Raw genomic sequence first — 21525 nt, 5'->3', positions numbered from 1 at the left:
TGTGCTGACAACAAAATCACACAAAAAATAATCAATGGAAATCCAATTTATCAACCCATGGAGGTCTGGATTTGGAGTCACACAAAATTAAAGTGGAAAACCACACTACAGGCTGATCCAACTTTGATGTAATGTCTTTAAAACAAGTCAAAATGAGGCTCAGTAGTGTGTGTGGCCTCCACGTGCCTGTATGACCTCCCTACAACGCCTGGGCATGCTCCAGATGAGGTGGCGGATGGTCTCCTGAGGGATCTCCTCCCAGACCTGGACTAAAGCATCCGCCAACTCCTGGACAGTCTGTGGTGCAACGTGGCGTTAGTGGATGGAGCAAGACATGATGTCCCAGATGTGCTCAATTGGATTCAGGTCTGGGGAACGGGCGGGCCAGTCCATAGCCTCAATGCCTTCCTCTTGCAGGAACTGCTGACACACTCCAGCCACATGAGGTCTAGCATTGTCTTGCATTATGAGGAACCCAGGGCCAACCGCACCAGCATATGGCCTCACAAGGGGTCTGAGGATCTCATCTCGGTACCTAATGGCAGTCAGGCTACCTCTGGCGAGCACGTGGAGGGCTGTGCGGCCCCCCAAAGAAATGCCACCCCACACCATGACTGACCCACCGCCAAACCGGTCATGCTGGAGGATGTTGCAGGCAGCAGAACGTTCTCCACGGCGTCTCCAGACTCTGTCACGTCTGTCACGTGCTCAGTGTGAACCTGCTTTCATCTGTGAAGAGCACAGGGCGCCAGTGGCGAATTTGCCAATCTTGGTGTTCTCTGGCAAATGCCAAACGTCCTGCACGGTGTTGGGCTGTAAGCACAACCCCCACCTGTGGACGTCGGGCCCTCATACCACCCTCATGGAGTCTGTTTCTGACCGTTTGAGCAGACACATGCACATTTGTGGCCTGCTGGAGGTCATTTTGCAGGGCTTTGGCAGTGCTCCTCCTGCTCCTCCTTGCACAAAGGCGAAGGTAGCGGTCCTGCTGCTGGGTTGTTGCCCTCCTACGGCCTCCTCCACGTCTCCTGATGTACTGGCCTGTCTTCTGGTAGCGCCTCCATGCTCTGGACACTACGCTGACAGACACAGCAAACCTTCTTGCCACAGCTCGCATTGATGTGCCATCCTGGATGAGCTGCACTACCTGAGCCACTTGTATGGGTTGTAGACTCCGTCTCATGCTACCACTAGAGTGAAAGCACCGCCAGCATTCAAAAGTGACCAAAACATCAGCCAGGAAGCATAGGAACTGAGAAGTGGTCTGTGGTCACCACCTGCAGAACCACTCCTTTATTGGGGGTGTCTTGCTAATTGCCTATAGTTTTCCACCTTTTGTCTATTCCATTTGCACAACAGCATGTGAAATTTATTGTCAATTAGTGTTGCTTCCTAAGTGGACAGTTTGATTTCACAGAAGTGTGATTGACTTGGAGTTACATTGTATTGTTTAAGTGTTCCCTTTATTTTTTTGAGCAGTTAATAACCCATTCTCAACAACATTCTGCACTTACCTCTACTGTAAGATTAAAAACAAACTTGACAACTATCTCTTCTATTTCGGCTTCCTGATAATGAAATGTCCTAGACTTTAAAAGTAACATGTAATGCACCAAATTTATAGAATACATCAATCAATCCATAATGAAAAAACACATTTCGGAATAACAGAGCCTTTTCCTGCCCACAACTTCAGTTCATTGCAGTTGTATCCTGCAATAAGTAATACCCATGTTGAGATATCAATTATGATCATGGTCACAGCTCTATCGCAATTACCTATCCATTATTATTAGAATTCATTATACAGTTGAAGTCAAAAGTTTACATAAACTTAGGTTAGAATCATTAAAACTCGTTTTTCAACCACTCCACAAATTTCTTGTTAACAAACTATAGTTTTGGCAAGTGGGTTAGAACATCTACTGTGTGCATAACACAAGTCATTTTTCCAACAATTGCTTCAGACAGATTAGTTCACTTATAATTCACTGTATCACAATTTCAGTGGGTCAGAAGTTTACATACACTAAGTTGATTGTGCCTTTAAACAGCTTGGAAAATTCCCGAAAATTATGTCATGGCTTTAGAAGCTTCTGAAAGGGTAATTGACATCATTTGAGTCAATTGGAGGTGTATCTGTGGATGTATTTCAAGGCCTACCTTCAAACTCAGTGCCTCTTTGCTTGACATCATGGGAAAATCAAAAGAAAATCAGCCAAGACCTCAGAAAAAAAGAATTGTCGACCTCCACAAGTCTGGTTCATCCTTGGGAGCAATTTCCAAATGCCTGAAGTTACCACGTTCATCTGTACAAACAACAGTACACAAGTATAAACACCATGGGACCACGCAGCCCTCACACCACTCAGGAAGGAGACGCGTTCTGTCTCCTAGAGATGAACGTACTTTGGTGCGAAAAGCGCAAATCAATCCCAGAACAACAGCAAAGGACCTTGTGAAGATGCTGGAGGAAACAGGTACAAAAGTATTTATATCCACATTAAAACAACTCCTATATCGACATAACCTGAAATGCCGCTCAGCAAGGGAGAAGCCACTGCTCCAAAACCGCCATAAAAAAAGCCAGAGTACGGTTTGCAACTGCACATGGGGACAAAGATCATACTTTTTGGAGAAATGTCCTCTGGTCTGATGAAACAAGAATAGAACTGTTTGGCCATAATGACCATCGTTATGTTTGGAGGAAAAAGGGGGACGCTTGCAAGCCGAAGAACACCATCCCAACCGTGAAACACGGGGGTGGCAGCATCATGTTGTGGGGGTGCTTTGCTGCAGGAGGGACTGGTGCACTTCACAAAATAGATTGCATCATGAGGTAGGAAAATTACGTGGATATATTGAAGCAACATTTCAAGACATCAGTCAGGAAGTTAAAGCTTGGTCGCAAATGGATCTTCCAAATGGACAATGACCCCAAGCATACTTCCAAAGTTGTGGCAAAATGGCTTAAGGACAACAAAGTCAAGGTATTGGAGTGGCCATCACAAAGCCCTGACCTCAAACCAATAGAACATTTGTGGGCAGAACTGAAAAAGCGTGTGCGAGCAAGGAGGCCTGCGAACCTGACTCCGTTACACCAGCTCTGTCAGGAGGAATGGGCCAAAATTCACCCAACTTATTGTGGGAAGCTTGTGGAAGGCTACCCGAAACATTTGACCCAAGTTAAACAATTTAAAATAAATGCTACCAAATACTAATTGAGTGTATGTAAACTTCTGACCCACTGGGAATGTGATGAAATAAATAAAAGCTGAAATAAATCATTCTCTCTAATTATTCTGACATTTCACATTCTTAAAATAAAGTGGTGATCCTAATTGACCTATTACAGATAATTTATACTCGGATTAAATGTCAGGAATTGTGAAAACTGAGTTTAAATGTATTTGGCTAAGGTGTATGTAAACTTCCAACTTCAACTGTAACTATTTTAAACCATTGTATAGCATTAACGTGTCTACTAATTATTATTTATCTCAGGCTCACACAGAGCCTTCATGATCATCCACACAGTACTGATCAAATGCTCCCACAGAACATTACTAAATAACCATCATGTCACCTGTGCTCCCTCTCCGGCCTCTAGGTCACCAGGCTGCTCGTTATGGGGCACACCTGTCACCATCCTTTCGCGCACCTGCGCGTCATCAGACTCACCTGGAATCCATTTCCCTGATTACCTTCCATATATATGTCACTCCCTTTGGTTCCTTCCCCAGGCATTATTGTTTCTGTTCGTGTGTCATGTCTATTTTGTATTATGATGTGTTCATTTATTTAAACACTCACTCCCTGAACTTGCTTCCCGACTCTCAGCGCACATTGTTACACATCCACACAGGATTGGTCAGATGTTAACACAGAACATCATTGAAAGGTTACCCACACAGAGTCAACCTACCTCGCCCACGCAGAACGCTTCTACAAAGATTACCTATATAATCTATATAAACAGGGAAACCCATAACTGTTATATCTAGCCTAGCTGTAGAAGAACGCACGTCTGCACGGTTTCACATTGTACATCACTCTGTCGTTTAATGACGTGCCACTCATCCTGACAACCCATTCATCCGTAAAGCAGCACACTGTCGTAAACCATAACAACGTATAGTATGACGTACAGCACGTCGTACCATACATAACATTTCCCCCCCCTTTCCAAAACCAGGGACTGGTACCATATATAAAATGTCCATAGGGCAAGAACTTAGAGTGATACCTGTAAGAAATAAAACATTAACCTTTAAACGGAAGGACCCTCCAAACTAGCCAGTTCAGTCCATTAACCTGGAGGTTGACTAAGACACCTGTCGGAGCCTAAGAATGAAAAGAGGTTAAGTAGTCCCCCAGATGAGCAGGGCGAGTTCGTGCCCGCATAGGCCTTTCTTCAACCGCCACCGCTTGTGGCTCTGGCCCTTGGGGAGCCCACAGAGGCTGGGGCTCGGGTGGTAGTGGTGGGGGAGGTCCATCCGGTGGCGTCTCTGGCCTGCATGTCTGTTCTGTGTGCATTCGTATTCCTTGAGGGGCAGGGACTTTCCTGAGGCGGCTGGCGTGCCAGCATGATCCATTCCTCAACATGAATGTGGCGGGCCCCAGTTGTCGACTGACCTGCAGGGGTTCCGACCAGAATGAGGCCATTTTGTTGCACCGCTGAGGCCGTCAGGCTCGGACCCAGTCAGACACTTGGATGATCGACTTCTTCACCCTGTGTGCCTTGTCAAAACGCTGTTTCATTTCTCTTTGGTGCCTGGTCACTGCCTGTTTTTCTTGGGTGCACCTAGTCGCCGGTTCTGCAACTCTCTGTGTTCTGAGTCTGTCCAGTGGCAGTTCCATCTCACGACCTAGCATGAGAGATGCCGGGGAGGCCTGTGTTGTTGTGTGTTTTCTTGCTCTGTAGTGCATTAGCGTTTGATTCAAAGCAGTTTGGAACGTGCACCCCTGGACCAGGTGCGCTCTGATGCCGTTCTTCAGCATTTGGTTGAAGCGTTCCACCCCTCTGTTAGCTTGTGGGTTGTAGTAGGCCGTGCGGATGTGTTTGATTCCCTTGTTGCTGAGATATGAGGAGAACTCGGCAGAGATTAGCTGGGGCCCATTGTCCGTGGTAAGGGTGAGGGGCAGGCCCCACCTTGTGAACAGGCTGTCTAGGATGTCCACGATGGCCTGTGCTGTGACAGTTCCGACAGGAACCACTTCTGGCCACTTAGAGTGGAGGTCATACACCACCACCAGGAAGCGCTGATGGTGAGGGACTGCGTGACCATGGAGCTCGCCACAGATGTCCAGTTGGATGTGCTCCCAGGGGCGGGACGGCAATGCGAGAGGCTGCAGGGGGGGGTGGGGCGGACTGTCCTGTTTTCCCACTGAGGAGGCATGCAGCACAATCCCTGACCAGGGCTTCAATGTCGTGGTCGATGCCTGGCCACCACACAAGGTCTCGACATCGCTGTTTGACCTTCACTATGCCCAAGTGCCCCTCGTGCGCCATGGATAAAACACGCACACGCAGACCACTTGGGACCACAGTGCAAAACCCTCGAGAGACACAGACTTCTTCCCAGCAAGACAGTTCGTGCTTCACCCTGGCGAAAGTCGCCAGCTCTTCCGGCACGTGTGCTGGCAATCCAGTGCGTATGTAGGTGCGCAGGGTAGACAGTGTGGGATCCTGTTCCGATGCTTGCTTCAGCTCCTCCAGTGAGACGACTGACTGAAGAGGAGCGTAAAGCATTTGTACGAGCTCTGTTTCGTTGTCGTCTGGCAAGACGGTCGGAGTAGGAGCGTCAAATGAGCGTGAGAGGAGGTCTGCCACCACGTTATCCCTCCTTGGAGTGAACTTCAGCTGATAGTCGTACTGTCTGAGGCGGTCGGCCCATCTGTGCAGCCGAAGTGGCTTGTGGCCAGTTCCTGATGCCGACAGTAGCGTTGTGAGGGACTGGAGGTCGGTTCGGAGCGTGAACAGACGGCCATAGAGGTAGAGGTGCCACCTTTCGCACGCCCAGACACAGGCCAGTGCTTCTCGTTCGCCCACAGAGTACCGTTGTTCTGTGGGGCTCAGGGCCCTTGAGGCGAAGGCGACGGGCCTCTCAATACCATTCTGCAGCTGTGAGAGGACAGCTCCTAGTGCTCCAGCTGAGGCGTCACATGTGACAATGGTGGGGCAGACGGGGTCAAAGTGAGCCAAGACTGGGGCTGTGGTGAGCTGGCTCTTCAGTGAGCGGACCGCGTCTGAGCAGGCTGCCGTCCAGGCCCATGGCTCATCCTTCTTGAGGAGCTGGCGAAGGGGCGCTGTGGTCTGGGAGTAGTGGGGCAGAAACCGGAGGTAGTAGGCTGTCATGCCCAAGAATGATGCCACCTGAGAGGCTGAGGTCGGTTCCGGGATCCTGTGGATGGCTTCAATGTTCAACATGAGTGGGGCAATGCCTTTGGCCGACAGGCAGAACCCCACAAACTCGACGGCTGGAGCTGCAAAGGTGCACTTACCACCGTTAAGGGTCAGGTTGTTCTGCAGTAGAGCGCTGAATACTCTGTGGAGTCGATAATCATGTATGTGGAGGTCAGGACCGTGGACCACGATGTCATCCAGATAGACCGCCACCCCAGGTATTCCAGCAAGGATGGTGCTCATCACCTTCTGGAAGCAGCTGGGGGCGGAGTTAAGTCCAAAAGGCATGCGTGTATATCTGAACACGCCAGCATGTGTGACAAAGGTAGTGAGATCTCTGCTAGCTGCATGGAGGGGTACCTGAAGATAACCCTGACGAAGGTCAAGCTTCGTGAAGATCGTGGAGCCATGGAATTGTGCGGTCAGCTCCTCAGCTGTAGGCAAGGGGTACTTATCCGGGACAACGGCCTTGTTCACAGCACGAAGATCCACGCAGGTCCGGATTCCACCTGACTTTTTGGTTGCAATGACTAAGTTTGAAATCCAGGGGGCAGCGTTGACTGGCTCAATGATGCCTGCATCCAACTGTGCCTGGAGATCTTTTGTGACATCATCACGCAGTGCAAAGGGAATGCGCCGCAGGGGCTGCATCACTGGGGTCACTTCCGGATTCACTAGGGGCCTGTGAGTAAAGGCTGTGAGGCAGCCCAGTCCATCAAACAGAGTTGGCCAGTTCTGTTGCCATGTGCAGGTAACCTGGTGGATAGCTGACCCACTGTCATCTCTCAGCGTGAATCCCAAGCCTGTGAAGAGGTCGAGGCCCAAGAGGTTGGCACCCCGCTTTGCAACATGAAATGTGAATGATGGCAGATGCTTGGTGCCGTAGTGTACTGGGACCTGGAGGGTGCCTACAATGTCTATCTTGGATCTACCGTACCCACACAGGGCAGTGGAGGGCTGTTGGAGTGGTAGGTGACTGAAAAACTTGTAGTAAGTGGCAAGGTTGAGCAATGACACCGCAGCGCCAGTATCCAGCAGCAAAGGCAAACCCACCTCACCCAGCTGCACAGTGCATGTCCTGAATGACACATGGTTGGTGGAGACAGTTCGAATTTCCGTGCGTTCATGTTGAGAGTGAGATGAAACTAAGGGCCTGTGCTGGGTGGAGCTAGTAGCTGGGGCAGAACGACACACTTTTGCAAAGTGATTGTATTTTGAACAGTTCTTGCATATTTTCCCACGGGCTGGGCAGTTTGAAGCCCTTGAATTGTGAGAGCTAGCCCCACAGTTGCCACAGCTACTTCTGTTCGTTTGTCTGTGTGCCTGCTGCACGGGCATGCCGGTGTCTGTGTCCATGCAGCTATCAACGTGGGAGGCCATGCATAGCGCGTGATCGTTGTAGTGCGCCTGCTCGGGCTGAAGCTGCTGTGTGAGAATGGCTGGGGGCCGAGTGTATGCTGCAGATCTGTCTGTTAGCATAGTAGAGCATTCCAACGCCGCTTCAACCTGGAGTGCTATTTTAATAGGTCCATCTAGTTGTAAATTATCCGATTCCAAAATAAGTTTCTCCCTTGTCTTTTCACATAACGTCCCCTCTATCAACTGATCCCTGATGATCTCGTCCTGAAGTGTCCCATAGTTACAAGAGCTAGCCAAATCCCTCAGATTAGCCACGTAGCTTTGAATGGACTCACCCGGCCGTTGGTGTCTCTTCCGTAGCCGGTAGCGTCGGAGGAGGAGCACTCGCTCTTTCCCGGCGAAGTGGTTCCGTAGGAGGCTGACTGCAGCAGTGAATGTAGGAGCCGATCCAAGCGCTCTGAAAATACTTTGTCCCTCTGTACCGAGGCAGTGACGGAGCAGTGCTGTCCTCCGCTTGTCGGAGATTGTAGAAAAGTCCATAGCTTCGATATAAGTGTTAAAGCTATCAAGCCAGTTATTCCACGGGACTGGAGGTTCGCCAGGCACGGCGAGGAATGGTGCCGGCGGTGGTAAACTGAATTCAGCCATCTTCGTCACCAATGTTATATCTAGCCTAGCTGTAGAAGAACGCACGTCTGCACGGTTTCACATTGTACATCACTCTGTCATTTAATGACATGTGCCACTCATCCTGACAACCCATTCATCCGTAAAGCAGCACACTGTCGTAAACCATAACAACGTATAGTATGACGTACAGCACATCGTACCATACATAACAATAACATTATCAAAATATTACCTAATTAGTGGTCCCAAAACACTCACACAGAGGAACACAGGGCATACCTGGCTAGCACATTTAAAATCATTGGATTTCACCACTTCTGAGGATCACTTAGACACTTTTCAGAATAAGGTAATTTTTTTCTCCAATAGCGCTTCACCAAGTACCTTGTTTCACATACAAACCACAGTCACCCTGGCCACTCGCCCCTACAGACCCCACCAATCCCCACTGTGATCAATTCAGTGTCAGGACGGCTCTAAGTTGCCTGCAACCGACCAATGATAGGTGTCTTTGAGTCGACTAACTCTCAGATCATCCTCCACTCGGCCCTGTTTACACCTCCAAGGAGCCCCCCTCACACAGGAAAACACACTCAGAGCCTATGTAACAGAGGCTTTTCTTAAAAACTCGACTTTACGTGTTTCGCTCACCTTTCTTTTGTAAAAAAAAAAAAAGAAGCTTAACTTCTTGTTAAAACTTCTTACGACAACAATCCCGTAACCGGGACTGAGTTTGACAATAGCCAGTGAAAAATCAGAGCGCCAGATTCAAAACCACAAATCTAATAATTTCAATTTCTCAAACATAGGACTATTTTACACCATTTCATAGATACACTTCTCCTAAATCGAACCACATTGTCCGATTTCAAAAAGGCTTTACAGCGAAAGCAAAACATTACATTATGTTAGGAGAGTACATAGACACAAATAACCACACAGCCATTTCCAAGCAACTAGCATGCATCACAAATACCCAAAACACAGCTAAATGAAGCACTAACCTTTGACGATCTTCATCAGATGACACTCCTAGGACATCATGTTACACAATACATGCATTTGTTGTTCGATAAAGTTCATATTTATATCTAAAAACAGCATTTTACATTGGCGCGTGACGTTCAGAAAATATTTTCCCTCAAATACTTCCGGTGAATCAGCACAACAATTTACAAAAATACTCGTCATAAACGTTGATAAAATATTAAACTGTCATTCAAAGAATTATAGATGAACATCTTCTTTATGCAACCGCATTGACAGATTTCAAAATAACTTTACTGGGAAAGCACACTTTGCAATAATCTGAGTACTGCGCTCAGAAAAATACACTAGGCAATACAGATAGCCACCATTTTGGAGTCATCTAAAATATTAAATAGCATTAGAAATATTCACTTACCTTTGATGATCTTCATCAGAAGGCACTTCCAGAATTCCCAGGTCCACAATAAATGTTGTTTTGTTCGATAAACTCCATAATTTATGTCCAAATAGCTCCTTGTTGTTCGCACGTTCAGTTCAGCTACTCCAAATGTAGGAAGTGCGCGGAAAATGTCACGCCGAAAAGTGAAAAAGAAATCTATTTACGTTCGTTCAAACATGTCAAACGTTGTAAAGCATCAATCTTTAGGGCCTTTAGAACGTGAAAATCCAGTAATATTCCAACTTCCCAGGCTTCTCGTTCGGTCTCTGTTCATCGTAGACGCCTCAAACAACTTTCTAAAGACTGTTGACATCTAGTGGAAGCCTTAGGAAGTGCACAATGATTACTACGTCACTGTGTGTTCGATAGGCAATGACTTGAAAAAGAGTCCACGCATCAGATTTCCACTTCCTGGTAGGATTTTTCGTCAGGTTTTTGCCTGCCATATGAGTTCTGTTATACTCACAGACATCATTCAAACAGTTTTAGAAACTTCAGAGTGTTTTCTATCCAAATCTACTAATAATATGCATATCCTAGCTTCTGAGTTTGAGTAGGAGGCAGTTTAATATGGGCACATATTTTTTCTGAAAGTGACAATACTGCCCCCTATGCGATTGCTGTCGTAAGAGGTTAATCCAGCCACGTTGTCAGATTTCAAAAAGGCTTTACGGCAAAAGCACACCATGCGATTATCTGAGGACAGCGCCCCGCACAGAAAAGCAAGACATACATTTTCCAACCAAGCAGATGCGTCACGAAAGTGAGAATTAGCAATAAAATAAATCACTTACTGTAGTGGCTTCCTTTCCTCTTTACCATAGCCACTGCCCAAGCCTGAAGCGGGGTTGTTTGGTACGCATACAGTCCACACTCAAGGTTTCCAAAAAGCCAAACATTCAATGTGATCCAGGGATATGGTGCAACAAAAATGTTTATTCTTCTTATATCTAACAGGAAAATGAATATCCAATCAACTTAAAACATAGGTTACTTGATATGGAAAATACACAATATGACCTGTCTGTATGTCTGTATGGTCAAAAAACTATACCGCTCCCGCGTCTAGCAAGGACTCCTCCCCCCAAAGGCCCAACTTCCTGCTTTTATCCTAACACACTTACTGCAGTACAATGAATGGGCAAGAGGGGGGGGACAAAACTAAGTTACACTAACAACAAATGAATACATCTCAAACAGGTAAATATAAATCATAAAGGTACGTACCTAATATTTCATCATATACATTCATATTTACACAAATATACATGGAGCTCTGTATGTTCTGTCTTTTATACAGATATGTCCGAATCGGCTCTAACATACCGGCCCCTAATTGTTAACTGCACTGAGTGGACAACAATTACTTAATATTCAAACGTAGAGCCAATACACAAAACATTCTATACCAGAGCACTATTACAGTTCATAGCTATATACAAATATACAAGGTGCCATATAGGAAAATAGTCCGTAGATCTCAGTCTGAGTTGAAGTGTTCAGGTGTTCAACTTCCAAAAATGTCAAGAGTATGACGTCCAAAAAATGTATGACTCCGACATCAAAGAATGTAAGAGTACAACATCAAAGAATGTAAGAGTACAACATCAACGAATCAGAGGTGCACGTGATTCAAAGATGGAGCACTGTGTGTGTTTGTGTGTGTGTGTGTCTCACTCCGCCGCCTCCAGGAGCAGACAGAGTTTATTGATAGGTCTCTGTAAGATATTGGTCTTGGTCTTAACCAAGACGCTCCGGACAAGACCTTTGGCCCCTGGCAAAGCCTCCAATACACGCCCCATTAGCCAAGAGTTCCTAGGGGCGGTGTCGTCGACGATGACCACAAGGTCACCAGGACTGAAGTTTCTCTTAGTTTTGTTCCACTTGTTCCGCTCCTGCATAAGTGGAAGATACTCCCTAATCCATCTCTTCCAGAAGAGGTCAGTAATATATTGTACTTGCTTCCATCTCCTTCGTGAGTATAGGTCGCTTCTCTGGAATAGTCCTGGTGGCAGGACTGGCTTCGCTTTCAGATGAAGCAGATGGTTCGGAGTCAGGGGGTCTAGATCATTAGGGTCATCTGTTACAGTTGTGATTGGTCTGTCGTTCATTATTGCCTCAACTTCACACAAGTCTGTCTGCAAATCCTCATCATCCAGTACTTGCTCTTTAAGGACTGAATAGAGGATCTTTTTCACCAGTCGGATCAACCTCTCCCATACCCCCCCATGGTGGGCTCCAGAGAGAGGATTGAATGACCATGTCACTCCTTCCTTCAGTAATTCATTTTGAATCTTGTTGTGATCCAACTCTTTCAGAGCTTCTCCTAGCTCTCTGTGTGTTCCAACAAAGTTGGTGCCATTGTCTGTTCTGATACTTGTGACTGGGCCCCTTCGACAGATGAACCTGCGCAGGGCATTGATGCAGGAATCAGTATCCAGATAACTAGCAACTTCTAGATGGACAGCTCGACTCACAAGGCAAGTAAAGATCACACCATACCGCTTCACATGAACGCGGCCTCACTTCACCTCTATGGGGCCGAAGTAATCTATGCCCACATGGGTGAAAGGCGGCAAATCAGGTGACACCCGATCTTGTGGAAGGTCGGCCATCTTCTGTTCTCCAGCTCTAGCTCGCATCCGCCTGCAGAAGACACAGCTCTTAAGGATCTTCCTTGCTAAGGAGTTGGCACAGGGTATCCATTATCGCTGGCGAAGTCTAGAAAGCATGTGACCTCTCCCAGAGTGGCCAACCTGCTCATGGATGTGGAGTAAGATCAGTTTGGAGATGTAGGAGTCTTTGGGTAGGATCATAGGATTCTTTAGTTCCGTAGGCATAGCAGCTTTGCTTAACCTTCCTCCCACTCTCAGAATGCCATTGTCAACAATTGGATCAAGCTTACAGATTGAGCCATTTCTCTTGGCACATTGTTTTCCTTTCACAACTAGTGCAATTTCTTGTTTAAAGTGCTGTCGTTGCTCAAATCGAATGATGGCCTTTTCTGCTTTATCTAGGTCATCCACAGACAGACTTTCTTTTCCAAATGTCAGTTTGAACTTGTCAATTTGTTCCTTCAGTGAGTTTGTCAGACACTGATCTGAACCTGGATCAGTTTGTGTGAGAACTTTCCTTTTCTGGCTTAACTGTAGAAGAAGTCTCTTCAGTTTCAGCATCCAGGCAACTGCTTTCTTCAAGCTGTTCCATGTTGAATAGTACTCGATCAGTTTGCTGGTCGGACTCTTTTCTTCCACACATGTACTGTTTACGATGACGTCTTTTCTCACCTCTGGATCATCTGAAGGGATGGAGCCAAGCTCCTCGGGGACTTTTGGCCATTGTGTTTCTGTTTTCTCCAGGAAGTCTGGTCCTTTACGCCATCTCTTTGAGTTAAGGAAAATTTCAACATGTAATCCTCTTGAAGCGTCATCGGCTGGGTTGTGTTTGGAGTTCAAATACCTCCACTGTTTTGCTTTCGATAGGTCACGGATCATAGCAACCCTATTAGCCACAAAGGTATGGAATCTCTTGGTATCGTTGCGGATGTATTTTAGCACAGACTGGCTGTCTGTCCAGAAAGTTGACTCCTCAAGTTCAATCTGGAGCTCCAACCTTAACATCCTGTCCACTCTCACTGCCAATGTTGCTGCAGCGAGTTCCAGTCTGGGGATCATCATCTGCTTGAGTGGAGTGACCCTTGATTTCCCCAGTATGAATGCAATGTGGACCTTTCCCATACCGTTTGTGAACCTAAGGTAGCTTGCCGTGCCATAACCTTGCTCACTTGCGTCACCGAAGTGATGCAGCTGTGCGGTCTTGACTTGACCAAAGTTCTCAGGCATCATACACCTGTCTATCTGGAATCTGGTAAGCTGGTCTAGCTCTGAGAGCCATCTCTTCCATGAAATAGAGTGTTCTTCGGGGATGACTTCGTCCCATCCACACTTTAGCTTGCAGAGCACTTGAAGAATTTGCTTTGCCTTTAATACGAATGGGGCGAGGAAACCTAATGGATCATAAACAGAGCTGACAGTAGAGAGAATACCTCTTCTTGTAAGGGGTCTGTTCTTGACAATGACTCGGAAGGTAAAGGCATCTCTTTCAATGTTCCATCGGATTCCAAGTGCTCTTTCAACAGGCAGCTTTTCTCTGTCCAGGTCCAGTTCTTTTATTTGCTTGGCTTTGTGTTCATCAGGGATAGAAGCCAGCACAGCATGGCTGTTGCCGACCCACTTGGTCAATTTGAACCCACCCTGAGAGCACACATCCCTGAGGTTTTTTGTGAGAGCTATGGCTTGTTCTTCTGTGGCCACTGATTTGAGGCAGTCATCAACGTAGAAGTTGGACTTGACTGTTTGAATCACCTCTTCATCGTACCTCTCACAGTTGTCTTCTGCAGTCTTTCGTAGTGCAAAATTTGCACAACTTGGAGAGGATATAGCACCGAAAAGATGTACTGTCATTCTGTACTCCTCCAATCTTTTGCTAGTGTCACCATCCGGCCACCATAGGAATCGCAGGAAGACTAAGTCATCTTCATGGACACGTACTTGATGGAACATTCCTTCGATGTCTGCCATCATGGCAATGTGCTCTTGCCGAAATCTTAGCAAGACTCCTATAAGCGTGTTTGCCAGGTCAGGGCCTTGAAGGAGTTCACTGTTAAGAGATGTACCTTTATAGGATGATGAACTTTCAAACACCACTCGTATTGTTCCTTTGCGCTTATGGTGAACGCCATGGTGTGGTATGTACCATACCTTGCCTTTCTTTCTGAGAAGCTGTTCTTGTGGTACCTTCTCGGCATAACCTTTTGTTATCATCTCTTCCATGAAGCCTTTGTACTCTGCAGCATAACCTTCATCCTTCTTAAACTTCCTGATGATATTTAGAGCCCGCTGCTTTGCCATGTCACGATTGTTCGGCAGGACTACCTGTTTGTTGCGAAAGGGCAACGGTAAGTAGTAGTGACGGTCTTTGAGGGTTATGGAGCTTGATACTATCTCCATAAACTTACGATCCTCAGCTGACATCTCACTCTTCTCTTCATACTCTCTCTCAGGGAAGTCATGGTTGTATTGATTTACAAGAAGAACCCCCAGGTCGGCCATTGAGATACGATTGGCCATCACCGTAGGACATCCAGATTCTTCTGCCATGGTACAATTGTTAAGAGGACCGTTCATCACCCATCCAAAGATGGTTTTCACTGCATACGGTCCGTTGCCTTGGCTATTTATGATTTGCCAGGGTTCCATTGCCTTTGGAGCATTTACGCCAATCAGGAGTTCGACGTCAGCATCAATTTCCTTCAACTGAACCTCTTTCAGGTATGGCCACAATTTTGAGATCTTTCTGAGTGGGAATGTTCTCTCTTGTCACTGGGATCTTATTTTGGGTGTAGACCTTTGGTAATGCAAGAAATGTGTTGCCTTCCACGTTGCCAATCTCTAATCCAGATATCTCAAAGCTCTTGGTAGGACTCTCCTGCCCCATTGTGCGTAGCAGAATTTCAGTCTCACTGCATTTAGCATTCAGCTGCCTCATGAGTCTCTCCGTACAAAATGTTGCCGAGCTACCAGAATCGAGAAACGCATAGGTTAACACAGACTTGCTTCCATTTGCCACCTTTACTTGAACTGGCACAATTGCAAGTGCACAATCTGTACCGGCCCCGGTATCTTCACCAGCTTCCAGTGAGACAAGAGCATTGCTGACAGTCTCCTCCCGCTTTACTGCTACACCACTCATATCTGCCTTTTGAGATCTAAATCTCTCTCTTCCTTCAATGTGCAGGATAGTGGGGTGCTTTTTTTGACAGCTCTGACAGGTCATCCTTCTTTTGTCATTCTTTGCTTAAGTGTCCTCTCATCAAACAGCCAAAACAAAGGTCTTTTGATCTCAGAAACTCAACCTTGGATTCGTGTGGCTGTGCCTTCACCTGTTGGCAGTCGACCAATAAATGCTCTCCAGCACAAAATACGCATGAGGTACTGGGAGCGTCAGGAGGATAGGTGCCTGGTCTCTTTACGTTTAATGTTTGTTCTTTTAGAGGTTTTTCAGAGTCACAATCTGCCACTACAGCTACTGCAGTGGCAAAGCTGCTTCCCCTACTCTTGGACTTGAACTGCTGTTTAAAGTCAGCTTCTGTTCTGGTTTTTAAAACCTTTTTGTTGGACAGGGGATCTTGAATATCTCCATACAACGGATCCTACAGTATTTTGGCCTGTTTTTTCCATGAACGTCACAAGGTCACTGAACTGGGCCCTCAGGTGTCTTCTCTCTAAAATATCACATGCCGTAGACCTCCATTTTTCCCTTAGTTTGTAGGGAAGTTTTGACATGATCAACTTTATGTTGGAGGGAAGATTAAGCTCTTCCATGTTCTGTAGGTCTTGCATAGCGTTACAGCAACCTCTAAGATAGAGTGCATAGCCACCCAGTCCCTTTCCATCATCCGGTTTGATGTTTGTCCAGTTCCAAGCTTTTTCCATGTAAGCAGTGGTGACTTTGATTTCATTGCCAAAGTGTTCCTTTAACAACCTCTTAGCCTCTGCATAGCCTCTTCTGGCTTCCATATGCAGACAACTACGTACCAGTTCCTTGGGCTGACCAGTGGTGTACTGTTCCAGGTAATAGAGCCTATCCTGGTGACTGCTCGTCTTATCTTCTATACCATGTTCAAATGCACGCATGAATGGCCTAAAGTTTAGAGGATCACCGTCAAACATAGGTATCTCCCTAACAGGGAGTGTGGCCTGTTTGTGCTGTAGTACAAGGAGGTCAGCAATTTCATTCTGCCTTTGCATGACAGTAGAGAGGTTATCATGGCTGGTATTGTCGCTGATACCTGCAGTGTTGATTCTGTGTTGATTGCTAGACCTTGCTGGTGGCTGCTGAAGGGTGTGGTTCATGACTGTTTTCTGAATAGGTTTTGATGGCTTTGTTGTCGGTTGTTGTAAAACCCTTTGTAGTGGGGTCTTTGGAACTGCACCTAATGCAGCAAACTCAACAGGTGATGGTTCAGGTTCCACATAGACCTCAGGTACCTGGTTCTCAAAATAAGAGTTCATTCCATCTTCTTGGCTTAGTAAATGGGCTGCCACAGCATGGGATTGAGAAGTTGACTCAACACTCTCCAGGACCTTCAGTTTGGCATTATATGCTGCTATGTCCATTTCCAGTGCCATTTTCTCCATCCTAACATTCGGTTGAGCTCTCTGTTGTTCCAGTTGAGCTCTCTGTTGTTCCAGTTGAGCTTTCTGTTGTTCCAGTTGAGCTTTCTCCAGTTCCAGTGCATGCTTGTCCTGTAATGATGCTTGGCGAGCTAGTAGAGCTGCTCGTTCTGCCTCAGCTTTTAGGCGTACAGTGGACACTGAGGAAGCCGTCTTAGAATACTTTGTTTTACTTGATGTTTTTGACACATTGGAAATGCTGTCGTGTGGTTCAATGAGCGTTTGTGGCTCAACTTCAGCTTTTTTCCATATTTCCACCTCTTTCAGGAAATGTTCATAAGTTCTCATTCTTGGTTGATAATAGTTCATGCTCTCCTGTTCCTGTTCCTCCTCTGTGACCAGCTCTAGCACAGATTCATGAGCATTCTTAAAGTCATTGAGAACAGCATCAAATGCTTCAAGACTCTCATTCACAGTTTCAATGTTTCCTCCATCAACAAGAAGGACTTTTATTTCATTCATTTTGCATGTACACACTCCAAGTTTGCCTCTCCGGGCTGAGTGAATTTAAATGCTCCTCTGCCCTCTCCAGTGGAGTCTTATTTGGGATTTCGTCCTCCATCATTCACTTTTAGTTCACTCAATTTACAATGACACAGTTGTTGGTTTGATTGTTAAACGTAATGCCCCTTTAGACCTCCTTTAATGCTTTAAAACACAGTCATCCATTTCAGCATATTGACCCATTTTGAATTGAACATGTGCAAGTTCGGCATTTTAGTTGCGTTTTAAACATTTCATCCCTTTATACGTTTTGTCCCTTTAATGAAGTTTGAACACGCAGTATCATTCGTTGCGTGGATGCATTGCATTTCCACGTTAGGCCAAATATTAGACATATGATTAGGTTACATTGTGCATAGGATCTCAGTGTTTCCCAAACTTAAACTTCTTAATTGTTTTCACAGCGCTGTGTTTTGAATTCCATTCCCAAGTTTATCAAACATTCCAATTATAAGCACATTTGCGCTTCCATAATATGCATGATCAAACGAACGCATTGAACAGGGCAGCTCATTCATTCGCAGTGGTTACTCACGGCTGGCGAATTCTAGGAGTTCAAGTCCTTCCAAGCGAGCTGTCCTTATGGTACGAATGCAATTACAAATAGAACAATATCCAGCGTGTGTCCAAAACCGGAGATTTCCTTCCGATAGCAATCCTTCACTGAGTTTTTTGACTTGATTGTAGTGGCTTCCTTTCCTCTTTACCATAGCCACTGCCCAAGCCTGAAGCGGGGTTGTTTGGTACGCATACAGTCCACACTCAAGGTTTCCAAAAAGCCAAACATTCAATGTGATCCAGGGATATGGTGCAACAAAAATGTTTATTCTTCTTATATCTAACAGGAAAATGAATATCCAATCAACTTAAAACATAGGTTACTTGATATGGAAAATACACAATATGACCTGTTTGTATGTCTGTATGGTCAAAAAACTATACCGCTCCCGCGTCTAGCAAGGACTCCTCCCCCCAAAGACCCAACTTCCTGCTTTTATCCTAACACACTTACTGCAGTACAATGAATGGGCAAGAGGGGGGGGGACAAAACTAAGTTACACTAACAACAAATGAATACATCTCAAACAGGTAAATATAAATCATAAAGGTACGTACCTAATATTTCATCATATACATTCATATTTACACAAATATACATGGAGCTCTGTATGTTCTGTCTTTTATACAGATATGTCTGTAACTCCCTCCAGTAACCACGAGCACAACCGTTCCTTGATTTTTACTGGCGGCTTTATTCTGTAGTTTAGTCAGAATTATCACCTTCCGTGAGAACTATGAAGTAAATGAAAATACAGTTTAAGCACACTCTTACACCTTCTTGTCTTATGAGTGACTTATTAGCTTGGTATAACTCTGAAGTGCTTACATACATAAACAGTTTAGCCGGAGCTATAACAGTATCAGATTGAACACACGAATAAAGGAAAAAATACCTCATTGGCTGCTTATTACAGAAGGGAGGAAATCAAACTTCACACTTATTATTCCTGGCATGAATTCACGCTTCATCCTAACATACACATATCAACCTTTACGAACTACACCCGGTAACATGAAAACTTAGCTAACATCGCGCGGGAAAGCCTTCACCCCCAAAGATGTGTTGCTACGATAATGATCCCCGTTACAACAGTTATTAGCCACGTAGTTCCACCTGTCTTATCATTTCCTCCGCATAGCGAACACGTAAACAATTCAAACAAAAAACAACGACATAGACTTACAGATTAACTGTCAGTTACACTCCCACCAATCACCTGTGATTTCTGTGAAAGGGGTCTGCAGGGTTTTTTGATCGGCTTCCAGGACGGTGACTGTCTTATGGATGGGCCTCTCCAGATAGGTGGGTTTGGTGATGCGTTTACCTCTCTCATCCAGGAATGGACTCAATTTATGCAACTTGCTTGCTTTATCTTTGGTCTTGATGTCTTTCTGGTGCCTAAGGTTGTGTATCTCATGGGAGAAGGCTGCTTCTTGAACCATCCTTATAATGGTGAGCTCTGCCTCTCTCCTTCTATGCTTGTAGCTTCACTGGACCTCAATTTTAAGCCTATGGCTTCCTTGACACGTCGTTTGAGCCTGGCAATAGCTTTTACCACTCTTGCCCAGTCTGAGAACTTGTGAAGGTGATCTAGTAACGATCTTTCTTCCTTTGCCTGGGTATCATGGACCAGGGATTTCTGCAGCTCTGGGTCAGTGTCTGAGAAATCTCCCCCCTTGACTTGTCCTTTGGGAAGTTCTTCTTGCCAAAGAAAGTCTGGACCTGTGAACCAGTTGGAAGCCATGAGCTGTTCTGATGTGATACCTCTGGAAGCATGATCCGCAGGATTCTCTTCAGAGGTCACATATCTCCATTGTTCGGGATCTGTGCTTTGCTTAATGCGTTGGATACGGTTAGCTACAAAGACATGGAATCTTCTGGCTTCATTGTTGATGTAGCCAAGAACTACCTTCGAGTCTGTCCAGAAGTATTCCTGTAGACCTTGTATCTCTAGCTTCCTTTTGAGCATGTCACTTGTTCGAACAGCTACCACCGCTGCTGAAAGTTCCAGTCGTGGTATGGTCGTAATCTTGGAAGGGGCGACTCTCGACTTTCCCATAACTAGGGAGCAATGAACTTCTGCTGTGCTGATTGTTCTGAGATATGAGCACTCTCCATAACCTGAGGTACTAGCGTCGGAGAAGTGATGGAGCTCATAACTCTGCACTTCCTTGAAACTTGATGGCAAGTAGCCTCGTTGGATCCTTACTTCCGACAAGTTTTGTACACCTTGGAGCCAGAATTCCCACTGGAAACGTAGGTCATCTGGAATGGGGTCATCCCAGTCGATCTTGTCAGGACACATCTGCTGCAAGATCTGCTTCCCTGCCAGGACAAAGGGTGCCACAAACCCAAGCGGATCATATACAGAGGCTACTGTAGACAACACTCCTCTTCTTGTGAGTGGGCGTTCCTTGACAACTACCCTAAACTGGAACTCGTCTGATGCGACACACCACAGTACACCAAGCGCCCTCTCCATGTGTGGTTCACCCAGAGCCATATCCAGGTCTTTGGCACCCTCAGCACATTCTTCCTTGGGAATTGTGGCTATAACTTCCTTGCTGTTAGAGATAAACTTGTGCAACCGAAGTTTGCCGATGCTGCAAAGCTCTCTTGCTTCTTTCACCAGCTGGGCCCCTTCAGCTTCAGACGATACGCTAGTCAACCCATCATCAACATAAAAGTTCCTTTCTATGAACTGGATAGACTTCTCGCTGAAGCTTCCTCGTCCTTCGGCAGCGAGATGGTTGAGACCATAGTTGGCGCAACCAGGAGATGAAGCTGCGCCGAACAAGTGGACCTTCATACGATACACTGAGGGTTGAGACTCTAGATCTCCGTTCTCCCACCAAAGGAACCGCAGATAATCTTGGTCTTCTGCTTTCACATGAAACTGGTGGAACATGCGCTCTACATCACACATGATTGCAACTGGACCCTTACGAAAACGACAAAGGACACCCAGCAATGTGTTTGTCAACTCTGGACCGGTGAGGAGATGGTCATTCAAGGACGTCTCTCGAAACTTAGCTGAGCAGTCAAAGACGACTCGTATCGTCCCAGGCTTTTGTGGGTGATAAACCCCATGATGTGGGATGTACCATGCTGGATGTTTGTTAATTTCTTCCTTGGAGACCTTCTCAGCATCTCCACAAGCTATGGTCTCTTCCATAAATGCTGTGTAGTCCTTGTAGTACTGCAAGTCTCTCCTTAGCCTCCTTTCCAGGCACTTGAGGCGGTGAACTGCACATGTTTTATTGTTCGGCAGGTTGGGTCTTTCTTCCTTAAACGGCAGCGGCATCTCGTAATGTCCATTGTCCTTGCGTTTGATGCCCGCTTTCATTTTTGTCAGGAACCGGATATCCTCTTCTGTAGCTCTCTCATTGAAGTCGGATTC

At 46.0% G+C, this 21525-nt stretch overlaps 1 protein-coding gene across 1 annotated transcript; it reads right to left on the bottom strand.

Moving 5' to 3' along the window:
- Positions 1-19602: 19602 nt before the first annotated feature.
- Positions 19603-20758, bottom strand: LOC145860005 (uncharacterized; the record flags this gene model as incomplete). Its single annotated transcript, XM_082959734.1, has 1 exon — positions 19603-20758. A coding segment is annotated over exon 1 (1026 nt), but the record flags the coding sequence as incomplete, so codon positions are not given.
- Between the last annotated feature and the right edge of the window lie 767 nt (positions 20759-21525).

This window comes from Salmo salar, chromosome 13 (assembly GCF_965601325.2).
Source record: "Salmo salar chromosome 13, fSalSal1, whole genome shotgun sequence".
Classification (NCBI taxonomy): domain Eukaryota; kingdom Metazoa; phylum Chordata; class Actinopteri; order Salmoniformes; family Salmonidae; genus Salmo; species Salmo salar.
This window is presented reverse-complemented; position numbering and strand designations above follow the sequence as displayed.